Source organism: Electrophorus electricus, chromosome 12 (assembly GCF_013358815.1).
Source record: "Electrophorus electricus isolate fEleEle1 chromosome 12, fEleEle1.pri, whole genome shotgun sequence".
Lineage (NCBI taxonomy): Eukaryota > Metazoa > Chordata > Actinopteri > Gymnotiformes > Gymnotidae > Electrophorus > Electrophorus electricus.
Window position 1 is genome coordinate 2009713 of NC_049546.1, and position 25059 is coordinate 2034771.

The window sequence follows — 25059 nt, forward strand, 5'->3', positions numbered from 1 at the left end:
CCCCTGGATGTGACCGTTTAAGCAGGAAAAACCATGTTGCCTGCTTCGTCATCCTTTACGATTAAGCCAGGTTTGTTTGCGACGGGATGCGCCATGGCAACACAGCTATGGTAACATTGAGGGTTCTGGGAGCATGTTGCCTTTGATGTGTGACTGAAAAGCTGCACTCTGAGGTCTCACACAGTGTCCCAGTTACATCGCAGTGGGACGCGGGCTCTGGTGTATCTCTTCTTCCACCGTACCTATGCAGTGAACTCCACACCCACCTGTAACACCTCCTGATCACAAGATTTGACACAAATGTGTACAGACGAACGAACTTTCAACCTTTTAAAAAAAAAATTATAGTTCAAAGCAGATTCACATTAATGGTCTACTATTTTATGTATATTTTGTTGACAAATAGTTTTTTAACTCAACATGGGTAACAAAAAGTCTGGTTTTATCACATCATTCTTTATTTCAAAATGTGCTTGTGTTGCTATGGCTGCACACTGGGAGTTGGTGTCGTCACGGTTGGAGTTATCCGGTTTGTTATCTCATTTCTGCTTACAATAGGTCTGATTCTGACTATGCTGCCAGTTTCACGAGTTGTACTTTGTACAGACTTGTGTGGGAAATACCTGTCCTTGGTACAGGGTGTCTAGAAACCCTACGAGAAACTTTAAATGTTTGATAGGTAACCCAACCAAATCAAACAGAATATAAGTGTTTGTTAGGTAACTAGAGGCCCGTGGGCAAGATGCTGTTACCAAGCAACCAATATAACTGTCGTAACTGTTAATCAGCTGTGTTTTTAGCTAATTACAACCTTCTAAATGTAATGAAGTGATACAACAGTAATCTCAAGTGCTGCAAAAATCAGACTTTTGTTGTTTTTCCGTTTTTTTTTTATTGATTACTTTATTTAAAAATCTAGTTCAGGATAATCTGGCAATGCAACAATGCGTCTCTAACTAAAACTAATTCAAAAAGATATTTCAGTACTGATATGAATAATCAAAGCCAAAAAAAACCAACCCTGCTTGGCCTACAGACATCTGCAGTGCTAGTCGCTAGTTGACTAGTTTGTGGATGTTGTGAGGTCCTTCTCAAATGTGCCGTGTGAGGTTTGAGGTCTTGTGGCGAAGGCAGAGGGCAGAACCCATAGCATCACTCTCTCCTTCACAGGTTGACGGTCTCTGTCAACACATATCTACCAGGGCAGGGTACATCCTCTTCCAAACGATGGCTGTCTTACACACACACATTCACACACAGCCACTGTAACACTCTCTGTTTCTCTCGCTCTCTGCCTGTCTGTATGTCTGTCTCTGTGTCTCTCTCTTTCTGTCTCACTCGGTTTGTGAGAAGTCCTAGGTACTGTATCACCCCTTTGTCTCAGTACTCAGGAGTGAACCCGACTATGTTGCCTTAAGCAGACTGTCATGTGGCCACTGTTTTACTCTTAAAACCAGTTGCGTATTAACTAGAGTCACACAGACAGAGGCAGGTCTTATGAGCTCTGTCCTAACGAGAGGCCTGTGTGGAACCTCACATAACCAGTTCACCCACAGTACACACTGCCTAAGGACTGAGACCTCTCACACACACACACACACACACACACACACACACACACACATTCTTACATGCACAAACTATCACTCACAACCAACTAAGGCATGTTTGAACAATCATATATCAGGTTAAAATGTTTGGAATGTTAACAAGAACAAGATCTTGCACACACCTCCCAGCAGTCATGTGTGAAACAGCACACGCCCACACGCTCACATGGGTGAAGGCTGGTGAGAGATTAGTAAATCATACCTAGTTCCTGATGTCTTTTGATATTTAAACAGAATGACTTTGGACTGCATAACGTGGGTGGACAACTTTCCAGAGGCTAACCCTGCCCTGCCTCTCCTTCCTCTTATGTTTCCTAGGCGATGACTCACTAGACCTTCAGTTTCCCCGCGGCCCCATTGGTTCACACAGCACTGCCTCTGCCATCGCGCACGCCACCTCGATCCACAATGGCCGCCACCAAGAGCGGCTACGAGGGCAAGATCGCCGGTCTGTACGACCTGGACCGCACCCTGGGCAAAGGCCACTTCGCCGTGGTCAAGCTGGCACGCCACGTCTTCACGGGCCAGCTCGTGGCCGTGAAGGTCATCGACAAGACCAAGCTGGACGCTCTGGCCACAGGTCACCTGCTCCAGGAGGTGCGCTGCATGAAGCTGGTGCGGCACCCCAACGTGGTGCGCCTGTATGAGGTGATCGACACGCACACCAAGCTCTACCTCATCCTGGAGCTGGCTGATGGAGGCGACATGTACGACTACATCCTGCGGCACGAGGGTGGCGTCGCTGAGGACACGGCCAAGCTGCACTTCGCGCAGATCGTGCGAGCCATCACCTACTGCCACCGGCTGCACGTCGTCCACCGGGACCTGAAGCCCGAGAACGTGGTGTTCTTCCGGCAGCAGGGCACCGTCAAGCTCACGGACTTCGGCTTCAGTAACCACTTCCAGCCCGGAACCATGCTGATGACCAGCTGTGGCTCGCTAGCCTACTCTGCCCCAGAGATACTGCTCGCAGAAGAGTACGATGCCCCTGCCGTGGGTGAGTGTGTGTGTGTGTGTGTGTGTGTGTGTGTGTGTGTGTGTGTGTGTGTGTGTGTACGTGTGTGTGTATGTACGTGTGTGTGTGTCTTTTCTCATCTGTATATCTTAGTTTTCCAAAAATTTCCAAATTTCCAAAAAAAAAAAAACTATTTTCTTCCACTCTGTAATATAATGCATGTAGGTCACTTTTGAACCAAAACACAAATAGCATAAATACAGTGAAGCTACAAGAATAGCAAGTGTAGCGTTTCACTCATCAGTTTCATTATTTAATTTCGTTCTCCCTGCGTCCTCACTGTAGTGGTTCTCCATGCATCCTCACGCTTAGTCTGGCTGATGCTGTTGTCCAGACCATCTTATGAGAACATTTGCCATCAGCAGAGCAGGGGAAGGTGTTGGCTAATCTGGCTGAAGAGCTTTTGGTTTCCTGTGAAAGTACAAATGCTTTCACAGGAAACCAGAACTGTAACTCCCAGTTACTGCCCTAGGTTCTCTGGTCTGGAAGCATGTCTGGGTGTGTTGAGTCAGCAGCCGGAATATTCTTGCATGTGTGCGCGCTGGGATTTGGGGATGTAGTCTGTGATGTGGCATTGTTTTACAGTTAATCTGGATAAAGATTAAATCTGAGTTTGCCTTGGGCAGCCTGAAACCCACACAGGCTCAGCCGAATATCTCTCTGTCTCGCACTGTCTCACTCTGTCTCTTATTACCTCACTCTGTCTCGCACTGTTTCACTCTGTCTCTTATTACCTCACTCTGTCTTGCACTGTCTCACTCTGCCTCTTATTACCTCACTCTGTCTCGCTCTGTCTCTTATTACCTCACTCTGTCTCACTCTCTCACTCTGTCTCTGAATACTTCAATGTCTCACACTGTCTCACTGTCTCTTATTAGCTCACTCTGTCTCGCACTGTCTCGCTCTGTCTTTCACTACCTGCCTCTCTCTAGCTATGTCACTCTCTCTCTCTATTTATGCCTTACATCTCTTTTCATCTCTTTCTCTCTCTGTCTCTCCATGTCTTCTCTCGGTCATGTTGCTGGTCTTATTGCTTTTGTTTAATCCTGCAAAGTCTGTCCTCTCAATGGACACGTCTATGAACAGATGGAGCTTGTGGGTGATTGGTGCTGGGACAGACCCATAAGTAGAGCTGGTGGGACTCCACTTGTATATTATGCAATAGCGTAAGACGTTTCTCACGGTCTCAACCTACTGATGATAGCTCAAACGTAAAGAACTGGCGTCATGTCCCTCCCCATTAAAAGGTCTCACCACAGGGGTTTCCTCAGCCCTACTCCTGATCCCACATTTATGATCACACATTCTCCTTTTCCATCGCTGTTTGGTTTTGCCAGCATAAATAAACCGCAGGGACAGACATTACAGACACCAGAAGGTTTTAGACGTTTAGCTGACACAAAATGCATACGTACGTTCACATACACATCAAAACTTCAGAGTTTGGAGGAGAATAACATGTTTATCTGCTTTTGTGATACACCCATTAGTCTGGGCCTGTGGGTTATGCTCTGCTGTGCCAGCCCTTGAACCAATCAGAGGGAGGGAAGCACAGAGAGATGACAGGAGACAGGGGGAGGAAGAGGGTTCAGGAGGGAACAGGAAATAGAGCCAGAAGAGAAAGAAGAAAATCACTAAACACAGTGACTCAGGGAGGAAGAGGAGGAGGAGGAGGAAGCTCTCTCATCTGTTTCTCTCATTCTGTACGTCACATGTTCCCTCTGTGTGTGTGTGTGTGTGTGTGTGTGCCCAGATGTGTGCTGTGTTCTGGCACTATGTGGCGACTTCTGTGTTCTGCTGTTATAAAAGTCGTATTTTTATCATCTGTCCTGCTCAGAGCAGAATGTGAGAGTAGGCCAGTAATTCTCCCTGAGCCTACATGATCCAGGATTAGCCACACGTAAAGTGGGTCAGCATCCTCTGAGATGCGCACACACGCACATGTGCAGCAGATGAGGTGTTTAGCGCGTGGGACAGACTGTACAAGGTGTCTGACCTGGAGGGATGGCTTCACCTTGATTTGGACTCTCTGTTGCCCAAAGAGAAAGTGCTGCAGTAGGGAGACCAAGATGCCTGTGGAATATGAGAGAGAACCTCTCAAGGGCTCAGACACTGGCCAACACGATACCCAACACACTGCCCAACACACTAACACACTGACTAACACACTGTACAGCACACTAACAAACTAACACTGTAACGCAGTGCCCAACACTGCCCAACAAACTAACACACTGACTAACACTAACACAGTGCCCAACACACTGCCCAACACAGTGCTTAAAACACTGCCCAAGACACCGACTAACACAATGCCCAATACACTGCCCAACACCTTGTTCAACAGTATTTAACCCACTGCCTAACACACTAACACACTGCTCAGCACAGTGCCTAACACACTAACATTGATCTTAACACTGTGCCCAACACTGTACTCACTGTACAGCTGTTTTGCTTTTTAATGACCTGCACTGCCACAATTACAGCACATACACAACCAACCCGATTTAATGACCCAGACCAAAATCACAAAGGCATGACACAGTAAAGCTTTCTTGTATTAAGTTTACTTGGCAATAAATGTGTCAGCAAACAAGTAGAAGGACAAAACCCATTGGTTCTGGCATTCTATAAATAAATGAATCAATATGATCAGGTTTTGTAAGAGTGTGTTTACTTCAGTACACAATGCTTAGAGGAAGGTCGGTGTAATCCATTTAGAGGGAAATAGTTCTGTGTATTTTATTATAGAGGAGTGTAGGTGCCAGTTTTGTTTTTGTTTAGCTCTGCAGCTGTTGAGCTGTTTACTCATTGTTAAAAGGTTTGATAAATAATGAAGGAATTGGACGAGGGGTGTTGGGAGCCGGAAAACCTCAGCCTGTGCAGTTCAGGGGAACCCGAGGAGCCCTTACCAAAGAAAGCCTTCCTGGTAAAGGAAACATTTTAAGAGTTCTGTGTATTTTGTGCTTGTGTGTGTGTGTAAGAGAAAGAACACGCACACGCACACACACACACGCTCTTTCTCTCGTGAGGGTGAGGTGTGTACCTGCAACTCTTGGGGTGTGCTGCCTAAGTGGCTCCCCAGTCAGGGAACTACGACCCCTCTGCTCCTCTGCTCCTCTTCACCTCCTTCTCCACTCCGCTTTTCCAGAGCTCATCCCACACATTAGCACACACCTCCTCATGTGCACGCGCCCACAGGCATTTTTGACATAGGTGTCTGCAGAGTAGAAACAGACCATGGTGACCAGAGGTGTCCTCATTCACACACTACTGTCACATTATGTAACCTCTGCATGCTGCCACACACACCTCTGGGAGAGTCTCTCCAGTGCGTGTGCGTGCGCACCTGTTCTGTCTGTCTTATAGTATTCATATATGCAACAGATATCATTAAATATTTTTTCCCAGCCGTATAAACACAGTGAGCATTGTGTACCTAGGAGTACTAGTTCTAAAATGAGTCATATATGTAGTGGTTGACAGAGGCACTGGAGGACAGTCAGTGTTTGGATATATTTGTAGACTGATTCTGTCTTTCTGAGCCAATTTTCCATTTGTTAATAAAGACAATCCAAAGCTCTCTGTTTGCGGCGTACATCTGTGACAGTAGTCATATGGCACTCACAGATCAACCTTTCGCAGTGTGAAATGCCGAGAAGGCAGAGGCATGCTGGTCCTGGATCAGACTGACGGGGGTGATGAGCTGAGATCTTCTGTAATAAGGACCGGGAAGTGTCAGCTCCGCTGTCGAAGCACAGCGCTAACGAACGCGGACGTCACGGCACTGGAGCAGCACGGAGAGAGGGAGAGAAGAGGAATGTGGGAATGGGATAAAGGGGAAGGAGAGAAGGACAGGGGACAGGTAGAGCAACAGCAGAGGAACGGGCGCAGGAAGTCCGGACGAAGGCCTGGGATTGTGTGGTGCGGATTCAGAGGGTTTTCTCTGAATGGTGGGCTGGATATCCGTTAGAGCAAAGCACCATCCACTACCATCTCTTATTAAACAGGAGAGACAGCGAGAGAGCAGAGGAAAGACTGAGAAGGAGTGTGGAGACCACATTCCCAGTCTGAGCCCAAGATGAGAGAGAGTGAATAACTAGACTAGAAAACAGGAGTGGCAGCGAAACACGGAGGAAAATACTGGTGACAAATAAGAGGGATCTAACAAAGGAGCGCCAGTGATATGAAACAGAAGAACTCGAGCCTTCTCATGTTTCTGATCGAACAGGATGGGTCTGTTTCACTGCAGATATACTGAATATCGGGCTCCAGGCAGTCTCTGCCAATACAAAACTAAAACAAACTCTGTGTGTGTGTGTGTGTTAATGTGCATACTACCATCAGCATAGCATCTGTTGTGTGTGGAGAATGGTCCTCGAGTTAAAGACATAACAATGTCAATAAACCATTGATCACAGTTACATAACCCTAGTGTGTAGAGTTGCGTGTTTCTGCGTCTGTGTGTGTGTGAGTGGGGGGGGGGGGGGGTGTTCTCAGTAGGAACAGAAAGTTCAGTGAAGTGAAGAACAGAGCTATTGTTAGCACGTTTCAAAGCTCTGCTGGCACAATGACTTTCCCCAGTCCAGTTCCCAGTAACATCTTCGCCTGCAACCTCTGTTCCAGCATCTCTCCCCAGTCGGGCAGAGTAGCCTCAACTCCGCCAGAGTATTCCCAGAGTAACCCCCGAGTAATCAGCCGTGCAGAAACAGCCCACCAAACAGCTTGTGTAGAAGTATTGAGTGACCGGGGGAATTGCAATCGCAACGTACCAAATGTTTCTTCTCTCATGTGATACTTTTGTGATTAATATGATAAAGAACAAAGGTGATGTAAGAAAACCAAAATCTAGAGAAAACACAAACTATTAAGAATTAAATGTGAGTGACTGAAATGTAACAGTAAAAGCAGATTTGTTTCAACAAAAATACACTTGAACAAGCAAAGTATTATAATACTCAAAAAAATACAAAAGTAAATCCAAACGTTTACTAATGTGTGGAACTAACTTTTTATAATGACTTAATACCTACCTCACACCCCCCCCCCCCCCCCACACACACACACACACACATACAAACAAAGAGCAATGTAAGAGAAGTGTAGGCCTAAACTGTGAAAGCCTCTTTTTTCCTGGACAGCCATCTTGAAACAGAACACCACCAAAACAAACGTTATTCCGGGAGGATGTGTGCCGCCCTCCATTTCATGCTTCTCCCAGTGACCCAGACACTCTGTTCCGACTTCAGAATGTTCTGACGGGGTTTCCACGCATCTCTGGTCGACCCAGAGGAAGCCTGCTGCTCACGGAAGGGGTGGGAATGCCAGACACACATGCAGGGGGTGTGTGCGTGTGTGTTACGTAAGGACACAGCTGGGCTCCTTCCTCCAAGCGCACTCTTCACCTACACTCTTATTAATGATGCACATAGCACATCTGACACATTCTGTGTGTGTGTGTGTGTGTGTGTGTGTGTGTGTTTTATGACTCCCAAACACACTGGTATAATAGGAATTGAATGGTTGTCTAATATGTGTTATATTCCACAGATAATGCATATATTACGATGTGTGATGAATTTTGGTGTGTGTCTGTGTGTTTTTCAGATATCTGGTCACTAGGGGTGATCCTCTACATGCTTGTGTGTGGACACCCACCTTTCCAGGAGGCCACTGACAGCGAGACCCTCACCATGATAATGGACTGTCGCTACACTGTACCGGACCACGTCTCTGCACAGTGCCAGGAGTGAGAAAACACACACACACACACACACACACACACAAACACACACGCACACACACGCACACACACGCACACACACACACACACACACACAAACACACACACAAACACACACACACACACATACACGCACACACACACACACACACACACACACACACACAAACACACACATACACACACACACACACACAAACACACACACACACACACGCACACACACACACACACACACACACACACACACTCACCGCTCATCTCTTCTGTATATCTGCCCACATATACAAACAGCTCACCATGCACCAGTACAGAACTACCCCTTACACACCGCATACTACACAAAACCACACGTGCCACAATAAAAAATCATTTATCAGACATTTACTGGCAATAACAGTGAGTCAGGACCATTTTCAAGGTTTCAAAAGCAATTAAGACTGGATTTACACTGAATGCATCCCCACACTTAATACACATTCTTACAACCAGCACATGTTACAAAGAGGCTTATAATTCTCAGTTTGAGCTATACAGTGAGTGAGTGTGTGTGTGTGTGTGTGTGTGTGTGTGTGCGCGTGACTTCTGCCTGTCACCCTCACAACAAACTTTACACTCACTTAACAGCCTTGAGCAGGACACACGGCATCTGAACATTCCGTACTCTTGCTACATACATCTGCTTGGACCAGCCATTCACAGCGTCAGCCTTTCACAGAGCAACGGTGACGTTAGCCAGTGAGAAGTCGGGGAGGAGCTAAAGTTTCTTTGAAGTGATTTCATGCAATGACTGAGGAACGTCGCTGCCTCAGGAAGCCCTTGTTCGTGGACTAAAGACCATGGCCCAGTTATATTACAAACCACACGCTGAATTTTCAATTTAGAATACGTGGAACGGTTTCTTAAAGATAAATGTGTCACACAAGAAAGTCTTAAACAGCACTTAGAAAGTCTTAAGTGGTTTTCATAAGTGAAATCATTACACATACTCATGTCTTCCCTTAAGTATTGGATTTCCTCTAAGTAATCCCTTAAAGACCAGTGTTGCTTGAACAGCCATTCCCCTTAGGTTAAACTCACGTTTTGAAAACGTTGCCATCTCCTCACGGTTTGAGGGGATTTTGAAGAGGGGAATGTGTCTGTACAGGTTTTTCACAATAGAGAGAACTCATCAGACCAGATGAGTCTAAACCAAAATGGTGTGGGATTTTGTAATTCGTAGTTAAAAACACAGCCCTCAAGATTCTGTCGTTTTCCCTTTACCAGGGAGACACTAGTAATGACAAAGTGGCCAGTCAGTGACTAGGAATCTGATTGCCTGTTTGGAATTGAAAACCTCCAGAAAAAAAGCACTGAAAGGGTCCAGATTTGACTGTTGCCCAATACCTCCGGTTCTCCGTTTACCCCACCCACACCCCCACACACCCCCCAGGCAGAGAGGTGTACAGCGACGCCAGAGACGTGAGAGGAACCTGGCTCTTCGACCGTGCTAGTAAATCCCTTCTCACACAGACTTGCGAGAGGCTGTGGGGCTGGAGTTATTCACCCAGAATATGTGTGTTATGGCAGAGTTCTTTACAGAGGGACCAAAGACCAGCTCACCAAGGGAAGTCTGGCCTTGTGTGTGCGTGCGTGAGGGAGAGAGACATCTGCACTGGACCACATAGTCAAATATAGCGACTAGGTCACATGATCCTTATCCCAATCAAAAGCTCCTTTAATGGGAAACTGTTCCTCATCCAGAACACTCGTGTCCCTGGAGAACGCCGAGGTCACGCGTGTCCCTGGAGAACGCCGAGGTGCAGAGGGGACATTTCTGCCTCACTCTCTCTCCCTTTCAGCTGAAATTAAGTGAGACCAGTGAACTCTGACCTCTAGGCGTCAGTGAAAGCAATTTTGTTCGTCAGACCGAAGTCTGTGCTGCTCTAGTCTTCCTCGGCAAGATGTGTGGTGTTTACAACATCGCTGTGGCACAGACCAAAAGAGAAAAGGGGTGAAGGAGACATTTAGCTCACATCATCTAGAACTCTCCCTCCATCCCGCGCCGTCTACCTGCTAGAGAGCTGAGCTCAGCTTACGTGGGTGCTAACTGGCTATTGGAAAGGTAACAGAGCCAGAGCAGGCTACTAGATCTAGGGCTTGTGTGTAAACCATCATCTGCTCCCATTATATAAAATTAGCCACAGGGCCTAACAAGGATACGCAAGAATATACACACCGAGAGAGATATGGCTCCCCCTGCTGGCCATGCTGACCGCATGTATTGGGTCAAACGCAAGCATAATGTTATAAAACACCAAATAAATGAATTAGTGCATTCAGACACTCAAACGTGCGCGCACACGTGTTCCGGCGTGCGCTGTGAAAGCTCAGCCCACGGGCGCTTTCCGTCCGCATTACTGTGCTCCCCAGGTGCTCATGAATATTAATGAATAGTGAGATAAGCACTTTTGTTTCATTCGTTCTCTTATCACAGTCAGATGCACCTATGCAAATATCAGCGCCTGTCGTGAGAGAGAGAGAGAGAGAGTGTGAGGCTGAGAGAGAGATGAAATGGAAACGAGATGGATGGGTGGAGAAAGGTGGGGGTAGGGGTGAAAGCCAGCCTGTTTGGGTGGGGGTGTTAGGCTCCATTTCTGATTTATTTGTTCTGCTCTGATAAGTAGAAATAAAACCCTCTCATCTCACCTTCTCTCTCTCTCCTTTTTTGAATTAATTTGTTTATTTCTCATCTCAAGTATCCTCTACTTTTTGCCTTATTCTCTCTCTCTCTCTCTCTCTCTCTCTCTCTCTCTCTCTCTCTCTCTCTCTCTCTCTCTCTCTCTCTCTCTCTCTCTCTCTCTCTCTCTCCAGTCTCATCGCCCGTATGCTACAGAGGGACCCTTCTAAGCGGGCATGCTTGTCTGAGATCGAGGGTCACCCCTGGCTCCAGGACACGGACCCCTCCCCTGCGGCGCACACTACTGCCCCTCTTACGTCTCACCGCTGCCTGTCAGCCGAGGAGCATGAGCTGATCGTGCAGGCCATGACTGGTGGGAACATCGCCGACAGGGACACCATCCAGGAGTGAGTGTTCTTAACACATTCACTGCAACTTCTTCACATCTTCATGAGAACTGTCTGGGATATTTCAATCATATGGAGTTATTAAACACATTATACCTGAAATGTTGCTCAAGAGACCTTTTCTTTTCTAAGTGTTTTGCACAGATTACTTTAGTCCAGTTTTAAACAATTTATGGGGTGTTGTAATCATAATTTTAGAATTTTCATTTTCGGAGTTCGTGTGTGAGTAATGGTCTTGTGTGTGTATCAGGGCCCTGGAGGCAGACAGGTATAACCACATCACTGCCACGTACTACCTGCTGGGGGAACGTACGCTACGGAACAAGTCAGATCAGAGTGGCCTCGTTCACGAGCAGAGACACACACAGTGAGTGATACGCACACACACACACACACACCGTTCAGTAGTTTCCCTGTTCGAACACACCTTAGTCACACGTAAACCTCATAGTTAAACTGATGTTTGACTCAACTGTGGGGTCCATCTGTCGCTCCGAGAATAAGTGTGAAGACCTACTAAACCCTGTCTGGTGTTCCTTCAACAGGAGACCCTTATCAGCGCCATTGGACTTGGTAGACGGCAGAAGCCCTCAGGCGTACCCTCTCAGAGGGGTTTCTCTGGCTCCCTTGGCACCTCTGGGTTCCCCGTCTCCAGGGTTTGTCCGTCGGGGAGTGTGTGAGTCTGGAGACCTGCTGGCCCCCAAACCCAGCCAGCAAGACTCCTCCTTTGCGGATTTTGGCAGCCCGAGCACCTGTCTGGGCCTGAGCTTCCGCTCGGTATCCACGGACCAGCCCCCGACAGTGAAAAGTCTCGGAGCCCTCCAACAGATCTGTGAGGAAGAGGAGGAGGAGGAGGAGGAAGACGAGCCCATTAATGCCAACCTGGCTCCGTCAGCACCACCCTCCGAGTCTACTCGCGGACGTCGTTCGGCGTCCGAGTCTTGCGGCACTTCAGAGCAGATGGACGCCACACGGCGGGAAATCCCGGGAAAGAGACTGTGCCCGATCCTGGCAGAGGAGGAGGTGTTTCAACAGGAAGGGGCGGAGCATGGCAAGAAGCAGGAGTTCCAACACTCAGCGGCTCATCCGATCACAGAGGAGCAGCAAGGTCCCACAAAAGAGGAGAAGACCAAGCCCCCGACTGAGGAGGCCAAGCGTCCCGAGGAACCAGGCGGTCCGAGGCGGGAGGAGATCCTCAGCGTGTCAGGAGGGCAAAGACAGAGAACCCCGGGCCTCGGAGAGATGGGCGGCGCTCCACTGGCACCCCGGCTCCGTGCTGGGCGGTGTTGCCAGGCTCAGCGTGAGCCCAGCGCTGACGTCCTGGAGGCCAACAACAACACCACCCCCTCAAAGCCACGCCTCCTGGACGCCGACGTCATCATGCTCCCCGGCGGCTCGCCCCGCCCCCTGCCCAAGAACCACTGCGTGGACGCGCGTCCGGACACGGTGGAGACACGCAGGGCAGGCGGGGAGAGCGTGGAGAAGGTGGAGGAGGCGCAGGCCAAACATCCACAGGCGAAGCGAGGGTCTAGGGACGGCGGCGCCGACCCGGCCACCGCCCGGGTCAACCCCGGAAAGAGCAAGAACGTTAACCTGCGGGACCGCCTGCTGCACTTTCCCATCTGCGAGAAAGCTCTGTCCTTCAACATACAGCCCGCCTCCAAAGAGAAACTGCTCCCTTTCGCTCAGTACAACTGCTGCCACGTGCTGTAGTGGGAGACAGATAGAGAGAAAGGGAGAGAGATGGTGGGAGAGACAGAGAGAACGAATGCAAGCTTCTCCCTTTCCACAAAAGGTGAGACGGGCGTGTAATCTCTCCATACCCCTCCAGCATCTTACCATCTTGCCAGGATCAGCTTCTTCCAGCCCGCTCCAACGCCAGTCGGGGGTTTTTTTCCCCGGCATGTGTCCTTTTCTCTTACTGTGACCTCAGAGGTGCTCTGGCTACACACACACACACACATACAGATCACCCACCTCACTTACCACACACCGTAGCCCCCCGGCCCTTTACCCAGAATTCCCTGCTGCTTTCCTTTGTGGCGGCTGACCTCATAGTGCTGCTGTGTACATAGATAACTATCTACTAACGCCACTCGGTGTGCTGTGTGCTCAGTCACCTTTATTAGCTATAGCATATGTCTTGCAAGCGTAGGAGCACCGTTTGATAAAATGGCTTGTTGTTTTCGCGCTGTAATGGTTTCCCCAGAGCAGAGCTTGACCTACAAAGAAGATGTGAGCAGTGCAGATCGCCCCGGAGCAGGAGACACAGAAGTGGTTTGGTCAGCGACATGGCTAGGGTTAGTCTTCACCAGTTAGCATGGCACCATGACAATACTGGGAGCTTTGACCTGTTACCAACTGTCAAGATGGTATGTGTATTGGTACGCGCAGTATAGGACGGACTGGTTGGGTGAAGAACCCCTGCTCTTAAGTTCACGGCTTTGTAACTATAGGGAGACGCAACCCCACTCAGTGTGTCTGCGAGGAGCTGCATGTCACTGACACCACGGCATGTGTCCGGTTTCCGGAGGGCCAGGAGACACGCGACACACCCAGGCAGAGCATGTGGCTCCGTGACAGCACGGCTCCGGAAGCATGCTAAATTAGCACAGCTTAGACTAGCATTAGCATCGCACCTGCTGGGTTGACCAGGGAAAGACGCAGAATGTATCCACGATACATTTTTCCAAGGAAAAAAGGACTTTATAAGAGAGTGTTGTGAAAGACTTTCTGTGAAAAAGGACATTAATGGACAAGAGAAGACTGGTCTTCCTCGAGCTATTTTTGATGTTTGTTTCAAATACTTATATGGTTACTCTTGAAAACATGGAATTCTTGTCATATTGGAGCCTTATTAAGGGTATGATGGAGACATGGAGACATATGACTTCATACCATGCATTAGTTTTAGTTTGCTTTTTTTAAATTTAATTTTTAAAAATTTTTAGGACATGTTTGAGAGAGCAAAATGGTTTGGTTGTGTAATCTTGAAAATTCAACTTGATTCCATTGTGTGCCCTAGTGTGCATTTTGCTGGGCGCACAATCTCTGGGTATAAGATCTGCAACACGTCTGGTCATGTACAGTGTGTATATATTCTTTTTAGCATGTGTTGCTATCTATGTAAACTTGACGTTTTGACCAAACATACCATTCCACCAAGCTAGTTCCTCACCTCCTTGTCACAAGATGTCGGTTATCACAACCTCAGCATCCTACAAGAGGCCATGAGATCAAAACAAAATGTGCTAGAAAGAAATATTTAGGAGCACTGCTTAAAAAGCTTAAAGGCATCTCCTGTAACAGTTGAGGAACTTTGTGCTAAATTGACAAAGCTAGACATTAATGCAGATTAATACAGAAGTCTGTGACCATGGTTAGTTAATAACGTATACGTCTAAATCTACCATGGTTGTTGGTGAGTGTCCGATGGGTAGCTGTAAGTAGCCCCACTCCGTGTAGTTAAGATGGCTGAAGCTGTGGGATCTTCTGGTCCTCTGGTACCTTCATCGATCCCTGGCCGAATGAGGCATACTGATACTTTCACGTGTGATCGTTGGCCTTTTAGTGAGTTTACTGTTTAGTGTACCACAGACACAACGTAGGTGCAGGAGGATCAGAGAGACTTCTCTTTGAAGAGCAGCTTCCACAGGTTAAAACCAGCATGGCGGAAAATATGCCTCATAGTGCTTTACAGGAGGTTTCATGGGCCAAAACTTCCAGCAGCAACCTGTTAAGACGCGATTAGATTCCATAATCCAGACACACCGTAAATATGCTCATTTGTACAGAAAAAGCATGGACATGGGTGTCCAGGCTCTTCACGGATGTCCAGTGTCATCAGACATGTCGTGTTTCAGAGCAAGAGTGGCACTAAAGGATCAGCTGTTCATAAGTCTACACTCTTAAAAGAGCTCTAGAAAAATGTTAATGCTCTAAAAAAATACATTTAGGGATTCTTCAACAACTTTTTTAGAGGTTCTGTTTAGAAAAGGAACCACTGTGCTACTTGGCATGGTGTGTGTACTCTACGTACTCATCTACTGTTGCCTATAGTTTCCAGAGTTTATTCAATATGACCGATGTGATGTGTTATTATTCTATGATTCTTCAGACTATGAAAAACATTGAAATATTTAAAAACCTTTCTAAGAATGTACACCAGTGTGTTGTAAAACACAAACCTAATCCTGTGTTAGTCATTCACAAAGACCCTTCTGAGATGACGAATGACTGCAGACCCACTTTGATTCCAGGATAGAACATAAGACAGGAGATAAATTCACACACTCACTCACCCATTCATTTATTCACTCAGTCACTCACTGTCTAAGTTGTTTGTTTTCTCATTTGTCTCCAGTCTACCGACCAGCTGGACTCGCTCTACAGGGAGAGAAAGAGACAGCTGGCTATATCTACACTTTCATTGACCCTTATTGAAATTATGACTCTGTTTCAATGAGATTAATTTATTTTTATATTTATTTATTAAAACTGATTAAACCAAAGTTTTGTGTGGTACTGTTCTTTAAAATGTACACAGAGAAAGTCTGTGAAAGTGATGATCGTTTTTATTGTGAGGAAGACGCTCTGTGAATCACTGACTACATGATGCTCAGCGCAGCGCTGAAGCGTTTTTATTAATTCATTCGCCTGCTTGTGTTCTCGTAACGGCTGCGGTGTAAAGCAGTGAGTGTATAATTTAGTGGAGCTTACAAACGTCCACCAGACCACTGCGTAACATCACAGGCGGCTTCTTAAGGCTCATATCACTGCAGATAAAATTCTTTGGTTGGTAGAAGACACGTACAATAAAACTGAAATTTGCAAGATAAAAGTAACTCATGCCTGACGGTTTACAGCCCGTACATAATGTGATTTGTCTCCCAACTGGTTTTTTAAACTACCCAGTGTACTGACCTATGTACCATTTTCTCACATAAAAAAACAATTTTTAAATGTCAAACCTCAACACAATTACGCTTTAAAGGAGAACGTAGGAGTTAATCAGTTAACGTCAGTTAAAGCTAATCAATTAAGTGCAATTAGTTGGGTTCAACAAAATAACATTTATATATATATATATATATATATATATATATATATATATATATATATCCTGACATATATATCCTCCAATGTAGTACATGTCTACGCTTCATCAGTTCAGTTTAAGCAAAAAAAAAAACAAAAAAAACCTGACATTGACAAGACGTTTTGTCATACCACAGTAGCCCTCTAGGGGGAGACACCGAGTCCAACTTAAGTCTGGTTCAAATTTTCCCTGGGGATATGGCCTCCGCCCTTTAGCATACGGCAACTAGCTAAGCACACAATGCATGAATGTAAAGGCGACCAGCAGCGGGACTCAGGGTCTCAGCTCGGCAGGGACATGGGACCGTTTCACTTTCTGTAAGGCGAGAAGCGGATTAGGCTGTCAGACAGCAGCACAGCTTGGACCACCGTACCGTAAACAAAACACAATAGATAATACTGTATACAGAGAACTATAGAGTCATTACAACAAATAAGAATAACTGCAGACCCCAAAGGGTTTAATTTGGCATCCAGTGGGCCATCACACTAAATAACTGCGGCTGGGATTGGGACTAAGGCCACAGATTCACGTTATGAGACCACGTATGCGTGTTATGGTATTTTTCCTCCCTCAAATTGTTTAAATAAATGTATGTCTACAATATTTTACAAGCACCGGGCTTGAATACATTTTTTTTCTATTAATTGTTGACAGTCTGTGTCAAGGTCTATATCAATTAAATAGCCTTTCTGCAATCTAAACCCTAACAAATGTAAATTAGTTTTAAAATCTTAGTCCATAAAGTAAATCAGCCGTCGTAAAAAAGTCAGCCATAGTAAACCAGCCCCGCTGTCTCACCTGGAGGTTCAAGGCTTTCATGGAGCGATATTCAATCTGCTCCCTTTTGATGCGGACCCAGTCCGGTTCATCCGGAATCATGAAGGCCAGAATGAGCTTCACCACGATGAGAACATGCTGTGGAAAGCGAAGACGCACAACCCGGAAAATGAGGCTGGCCGCCCTATAAAACACCACAACCCGCTCAACTGTGTTAGGCAGGTTAACGTATAAGCACAGAACTTCATGCAGTGTTGGAAAAGAGCCTACAGTTCTTTTCAGGAGCTAATGAATGCAATGTCCTCTTCAAGAATAAGAGCGTAAACATGTATGCGTAACGTCAGGTCAGTTCATCTGCAAAGTCTCTCATGTGTTTGGACAACTCGTCACTGCAAACAGCAGGGTGTGTGTGTGTGTGTTTGTGTGTGTAAAGGTTCATCTACAAGTGTGATTAGGCTTTGACCTCGATGAAGACGGCCAAAAGGAGGACACCGGCAGGACTGAAGGCGGCGTTCTGTAAGAAGGCTCTGACACGTGGAGCCATCAGGAACAGCCAGCAGTTGGACAGCACAGAGAAAAAGCCGAGGAGCTCAAACGCTGTCTGTGGGGGAGCATGCACACGCACACGCAACCATGCACACGCAACCACGCACACGCACACGCACACGCAACCACGCACACGCAACCACGCACACGCAACCACGCACATGCACAAACAACCACGCACACGCAACCACGCACACGCACATGCAACCACGCAACCACGCACACGCACAAACCACGCAAAGTTAGAAAGGCACATTCAAAATTGCAAATATACATACATACATACATACATGCATACACGCAAGACAGTCAGCATTCTATATTCAGACGCTTTCCTTTTTCCTGTCTAAAGAAGTTTAGATTAAAAAAATTTTAAATTAAAAAAATAAAACATATAATTCAACAAATATTTCATCCCACATATAAAAGACACTGATCTGTGATCGCAGTCGTCACATCCGTGTCTGGGTAATGTCACAAGTTAAGGGTGCTGAAGCCTGCATACCAAGTGGACTCTTTAGGGACACACACACACACACACACACACACACACATACACACACACACAGGTGTGTATACATGTAGATGTGTCTATCAAAGGAGGTCCTAGTACTTTGAAATATCAAAGGCAAACATTAAAGGCAAATAAGACACACTTACACCTACACTGTGTTCTCTCTAACAGTTTAAAACTGAGACACATTCTATCAGGAAAAATCTCACACACAACAGCCAGGCCCTGGACAGGAAGCTCACATTCACAGTCCGCCTACTCTCAGCTGTAGCCCCGCCCCCTCACACCTGCCACACCCCTATGCTGGCCTCGGGCGGAGCAAATGGTTTGCGGAACAGGTGGCAAATCTTGTAGGCGTCGCCACGGATCTCTGTGATGTTGTTGAGCAACAACAGGAGTGCCGTGAGGGGGTACACACACGAGAACAGACTCAGATATCCAAACTGTACAAGCAGCTCGATGTACTCTGCAAACAGACCCTGAACACACACACACACACAGAAATAAAGGGAGACAGGGTTATGGGCAGATATTTAGCTTACCCAAGTGTGTTTTCATGCATTACAATAAGCAACATTAAGGCTGTTTAATCTTTTTCACGCACAATTAGCCTTCATAGAATTAATGACTAGTCACTCACACGCACACATACACACACACACACTCTCAGTCTCACACCCTCATATTCTCTCACACACACATCCACTTACTTAGACTTTAACTCATACTCACTCACTCCATCACTTATTCACTCACTCACTAATTCACACACAGCCAGTAACTCACTCTCACCCCGTACCCATTCACTCCTTCACCAACTCACTCTCTCACTAACTCAGTGTCACTCAGTAACTCACTCTCACCCCGTACCCATTCACTCCTTCACTAACTCAGTGTCACTCAGTAACTCACTCTCACCCCGTACCCATTCACTCCTTCACCAACTCACTCTCTCACTAACTCAGTGTCACTCAGTAACTCACTCTCACCCCGTACCCATTCACTCCTTCACCAACTCACTCTCTCACTAACTCAGTGTCACTCAGTAACTCACTCTCACCCCCGTACCCATTCACTCCTTCACTAACTCAGTGTCACTCAGTAACTCACTCTCACCCCGTACCCATTCACTCCTTCACCAACTCACTCTCTCACTAACTCAGTGTCACTCAGTAACTCACTCTCACCCCCGTACCCATTCACTCCTTCACTAACTCAGTGTCACTCAGTAACTCACTCTCACCCCGTACCCATTCACTCCTTCACTAACTCAGTGTCACTCAGTAACTCACTCTCACCCCGTACCCATTCACTCCTTCACCAACTCACTCTCACTAACTCAGTGTCACTCAGTAACTCACTCTCACCCCCGTACCCATTCACTCCTTCACTAACTCAGTGTCACTCAGTAACTCACTCTCACCCTGTACCCATTCACTCCTTCACCAACTCACTCTCTCACTAACTCAGTGTCACTCAGTAACTCACTCTCACCCCGTACCCATTCACTCCTTCACCAACTCACTCTCTCACTAACTCAGTGTCACTCAGTAACTCACTCTCACCCCCGTACCCATTCACTCCTTCACTAACTCAGTGTCACTCAGTAACTCACTCTCACCCTGTACCCATTCACTCCTTCACCAACTCACTCTCTCACTAACTCAGTGTCACTCAGTAACTCACTCTCACCCCGTACCCATTCACTCCTTCACTAACTCAGTGTCACTCAGTAACTCACTCTCACCCCGTACCCATTCACTCCTTCACTAACTCAGTGTCACTCAGTAACTCACTCTCACCCCGTACCCATTCACTCCTTCACCAACTCACTCTCTCACTAACTCAGTGTCACTCAGTAACTCACTCTCACCCCGTACCCATTCACTCCTTCACCAACTCACTCTCTCACTAACTCAGTGTCACTCAGTAACTCACTCTCACCCCCGTACCCATTCACTCCTTCACTAACTCAGTGTCACTCAGTAACTCACTCTCACCCCGTACCCATTCACTCCTTCACCAACTCACTCTCTCACTAACTCAGTGTCACTCAGTAACTCACTCTCACCCCCGTACCCATTCACTCCTTCACTAACTCAGTGTCACTCAGTAACTCACTCTCACCCCGTACCCATTCACTCCTTCACTAACTCAGTGTCACTCAGTAACTCACTCTCACCCCGTACCCATTCACTCCTTCACCAACTCACTCTCACTAACTCAGTGTCACTCAGTAACTCACTCTCACCCCCGTACCCATTCACTCCTTCACTAACTCAGTGTCACTCAGTAACTCACTCTCACCCTGTACCCATTCACTCCTTCACCAACTCACTCTCTCACTAACTCAGTGTCACTCAGTAACTCACTCTCACCCCGTACCCATTCACTCCTTCACCAACTCACTCTCTCACTAACTCAGTGTCACTCAGTAACTCACTCTCACCCCGTACCCATTCACTCCTTCACCAACTCACTCTCTCACTAACTCAGTGTCACTCAGTAACTCACTCTCACCCCGTACCCATTCACTCCTTCACCAACTCACTCTCTCACTAACTCAGTGTCACTCAGTAACTCACTCTCACCCCGTACCCATTCACTCCTTCACTAACTCAGTGTCACTCAGTAACTCACTCTCACCCCGTACCCATTCACGCTCTCCCTAACTCCCGTCTCCCTGCTCCTCTGTTCGCTCCGAGCTGCTATAAACTCTACAGTGAGAGAAAGACACAGAGGGAGGCGGCGCTCACGGGGAACGGAGGCAGACTGCCCTCCGCCTGCATGTGGTCCGCTGCTGGGTCGTCGTCCTTCAGCTCCTTCTTTGAGGAGTTGTAGACGCGTTCTACGATGTAGGGCACCACCACTTCGGTGAACTGGTTCACCATCTGGGACAGAATCAGCAGCGAGGATAGCCGCTGCACACACAAAACGCACAGATTCATACGCACCACTTCCTTAAGTCCTGATTTGTGAGGTACAGAAGGATAACAGTAATCTCTACTCACCTTGCGGAGGAGGAGCAGATCCTGCTTGAAGAAAGCAATGTGGAACAGCACAGCAAAATTGTTAAAGAAGGTGAACTGGGGGGCAGAAGGAGGCAGAGAAGTTCAGAGATATTCAGAGAAATTCAGAGATGTTCAAAGATGTTCAGAGAAGTTCAGAGATGTTCAGAGAAGTTCAGAGAAGTTCAGAGATATTCAGAGATGTTCAGAGAAGTTCAGAGATGTTCAGAGAAGTTCAGAGATGTTCAGAGATGTTTAGAGAAGTTCAGAGATATTCAGAGATGTTCAAAGATGTTCAGAGAAGTTCAGAGATGTTCAGAGATGTTCAGAGATGTTCAGAGATGTTCAGAGAAGTTCAGAGATGTTCAGAGAAGTTCAGAGATGTTCAGAGATGTTCAGAGATGTTGAGTTCTTCTCTTTTAGTTCTAAATCTTTGAGCTGCTGCTCTGGGACTCGCACTTATCAGCCAAATACATCCAAATACACCTGGGACTTTCCAAGCAGAACCCCTGCTGTGTCTCTCCTGTTTTAAATAGTACTCTGAGTGCATGAACCAGAGCCAAGCCCCAAGAGACAGAGAGACACTTTGACTTTTAATACAACATCTAATGCAAAATATTTTTAAAAAAACCCTTTCTCTTCCTCCCAGGCATTCCAGGGGCCCGACCACAAACGGTCCCCAGTCTGTGCTGGAAGACAAACACCACGTCATCACCTGCAGCACACGCAATGTATATCAGCAACACATCAGACATTTAAGTCTTCAAGTCACTGGCTATAACTTAAGCCAATTCTACTTGTTTTGCTTAATGAGACAGAAGATAAAAGATACCGAAAAAAAACAACATACAGCAGATAAAATAGGTAAGGCTACTCAGAAGCCAGACAATGCTTGTCAGGAGAAACACAACCCCTTCAGAACCTAAACACCTGCTTCATTTTCAAGCATGAAAATGTATTTTCTACACAGAGGATCAGTGGTTTTGAGTTACACACACAGTCATTCAAATGCTAAACGCTGTGAATGATCTCGACATGCAAACAGCAGTTTACAGATGAGGATGTGTGAAGAGCTCTCCCATCATTTAGACAAACAGAGACCATCCTGCCTTCCCAAAAAGGAAACAGGGATTTCATTTGCATTTTAAAGAAAGTAGTGCTTTTAATTTGCATGTATAAGAAATTTATTTATTTATTTGCCTAGTAGAGACCAAGCAGGAGTGAGAGAATGAACAGATGAATGGAGAAGGAAAAGGAGGAATGAATGGATGAATTGAGAAGAAAAAAGGCAGGATGAATGGATGAATTGAGAAGTCAAAGGAGGAATGAGACTAAGGCGTGCAAACAAACTCACCACCAGAACTTTAGTAGTGTGATGTTTCCCGAAGGACGATTCCTCTCTGTGGTTCTCTGAGAGAGAGAGAGAGAGAGAGAGAGAGAGACTGTACAGTTTTAAACAGCATCATTTCACACTGCCAAGGTTTACTTTATACTTTTCCATCATATTTTTTCTACGCTCTGTTCTGATGTTCTCTAGTACTAATGAAGTACTTTTATCACTGTTCACTCTGTTACTCTGTCACCACCATTACTGTTACTACTGTCACTCTCCAACACCAAAATAAAATATCTCATCATCTAAACATGGACACCAGCCTGTCACTAAGCAACAGTCTCATCACCTAAACATGAACACCACCCTGTCACTAAGCAACAGTATCATTACCTAAACATGAACACCACCCTGTCACTAAGCAACAGTATCATTACCTAAACATGAACACCACCCTGTCACTAAGCAACAGTATCATCACCTAAACATGAACACCACCCTGTCACTAAGCAACAGTATCATCACCTAAACATGAACACCACCCTGTCACTAAGCAACAGTATCATTACCTAAACATGAATACCACCTTGTCACTAAGCAACAGTATCATCACCTAAACATGAATACCACCCTGTCACTAAGCAACAGTATCATCACCTAAACATGAACACCACCCTGTCACTAAGCAACAGTATCATCACCTAAACATGAACACCACCCTGTCACTAAGCAATAGTATCATCACCTAAACATGAACACCACCCTGTCACTAAGCAACAGTATCATCACCTAAACATGAACACCACCCTGTCACTAAGCAATAGTATCATCACCTAAACATGAACACCACCCTGTCACTAAGCAACAGTATCATCACCTAAACATGAACACCACCCTGTCACTAAGCAATAGTATCATCACCTAAACATGAACACCACCCTGTCACTAAGCAATAGTATCATCACCTAAACATGAACACCACCCTGTCACTAAGCAACAGTATCATCACCTAAACATGAACACCACCCTGTCACTAAGCAATAGTATCATCACCTAAACATGAACACCACCCTGTCACTAAGCAACAGTATCATCACCTAAACATGAACACCACCCTGTCTCCAGATTTGATTTCATCACATTTACCCTTTTTAACCCTCCCATCTTTCTGTCTTTCTCCATCTCTCCCTATTCCCTCACTCGCTCTCTCTCATTACCAAGCTTCACCATGTCATTCAACACATTTCATATTGAATGTCATGTCTGTCTTAGGAACAATTTTGCCCAAGCACAATAAAATATAAAGTTGAACATTCCCTGTGTAACTAATAACAAAATAACAAAATCTAGTAATAAATAGTAGTAACAAAACGGAAGAGTAGTAATAAAATAAATAAAGAAATAATGAATAACTGTAGAGATAAGCACTGCAGTTTGGTTTAGTGCGCCACCGTCTAAAGCTAAGTTTGTCGCCGCGCTTTTTCAGGCCACAGGTGTTGTTCACAGTACGGTGGCTGTGAGGACCGCACTGCGAATGGAAAAAAGCTCTGCAATTACACAAAGCAAATTCAACAAATTTTACATTTACATTGTAAATGAAAACATAAAAACACATGTGCCACATTTCCGGAAGCCGGTGCAAATAATTTATTTATTAAAAAATGCAAAAATCCAACCAGAAATCAAACGCAAGTGTTTCTAGAGGACACGCAGAACAGATGGACTCCTATGAGACCAGCGGTAACCGGGTAGCCGATGAAAAATTCTATTTGTGATTCCCACTGTTACATCGTTATATTGGTTATATATATGTGAATGGTCAAAGCCCGATCCGTACTTCGAGTACAACGCATGCTTCACGTCTCATAGAAGACAAGCATTGAGACTATTCCGGCCTGGCTCCTAGACAGTGGAACGAACTTCCATTTGCTGTCCGGACAGCAGAGTCCCTTGCAGTCCTCAAAATCATTCTACGCCATTATACCAGTCACAAAACTGGTAGAACTGGTGGCTAATAGCAAATATAAAATCATTTTCACTAGCTGTTCTCCATTCCATGTCCCACGGAAACAATATTGTGTTCTGACTGGATTTGCAGCATTTCTGTAGTTGTAGGCGTTTTCTGAATTTCTGAAATGTAGTGAATGTTGTCGCTAAGGTGTAATTTTTTCAATTAAGTGTCTGCTGAATTTACATCACGGTTCTGAAATGTGGCACATGTGATGTCATTTTGATTGATTTGTTTCATATAGTGGTAGCACATATTTCCTTTTGCAGAGCGATGGGTCTTCCAGGCCACCATACTGTACTGGGCCTATAAGAATGTAAAATATTTCATTTCAA

The 25059-nt window shown here is 46.0% G+C and overlaps 2 protein-coding genes and 1 long non-coding RNA gene across 5 annotated transcripts in view; 1 reads left to right on the forward strand and 2 right to left on the reverse strand.

Annotated features, from left to right (window-relative positions):
- Positions 1 to 15948, forward strand: part of snrkb (SNF related kinase b) — a 24473-nt gene extending 8525 nt beyond the window's left edge. The window contains exons 2-6 of the mRNA XM_027029241.2: positions 1929 to 2607; positions 8236 to 8377; positions 11225 to 11437; positions 11688 to 11804; positions 11983 to 15948. Coding sequence (XP_026885042.2) covers positions 2019 to 2607; positions 8236 to 8377; positions 11225 to 11437; positions 11688 to 11804; positions 11983 to 13150 — 2229 coding nt within the window. The 5' untranslated portion in view covers positions 1929 to 2018 and the 3' untranslated portion in view covers positions 13151 to 15948. The remainder of the gene's footprint in view (positions 1 to 1928; positions 2608 to 8235; positions 8378 to 11224; positions 11438 to 11687; positions 11805 to 11982) is intronic.
- Positions 4358 to 11135, reverse strand: LOC113589538. Of its 2 annotated transcripts, none has more exons than XR_004776703.1 (3): positions 8626 to 11135; positions 6257 to 6415; positions 4358 to 5848 (listed from the first exon to the last, which is right to left on the reverse strand). It is a non-coding gene; the product is annotated as an uncharacterized LOC113589538 (long non-coding RNA). The 2 variants fall into 2 exon arrangements; XR_004776704.1 differs by lacking the exon at positions 8626 to 11135 and having other exon boundaries at positions 4358 to 5550; positions 5675 to 5848; positions 6257 to 7089.
- Positions 15905 to 25059, reverse strand: part of ano10b (anoctamin 10b) — a 14200-nt gene continuing 5045 nt past the window's right edge. For both annotated transcript variants that reach the window (XM_035531911.1, XM_035531910.1), the window contains exons 8-14: positions 22738 to 22793; positions 21387 to 21461; positions 21132 to 21296; positions 18663 to 18854; positions 17779 to 17916; positions 17337 to 17453; positions 15905 to 16850 (exon numbers count right to left, since the gene is read on the reverse strand). In XM_035531911.1, coding sequence (XP_035387804.1) covers positions 16809 to 16850; positions 17337 to 17453; positions 17779 to 17916; positions 18663 to 18854; positions 21132 to 21296; positions 21387 to 21461; positions 22738 to 22793 — 785 coding nt within the window. In that variant the 3' untranslated portion in view covers positions 15905 to 16808. The remainder of the gene's footprint in view (positions 16851 to 17336; positions 17454 to 17778; positions 17917 to 18662; positions 18855 to 21131; positions 21297 to 21386; positions 21462 to 22737; positions 22794 to 25059) is intronic.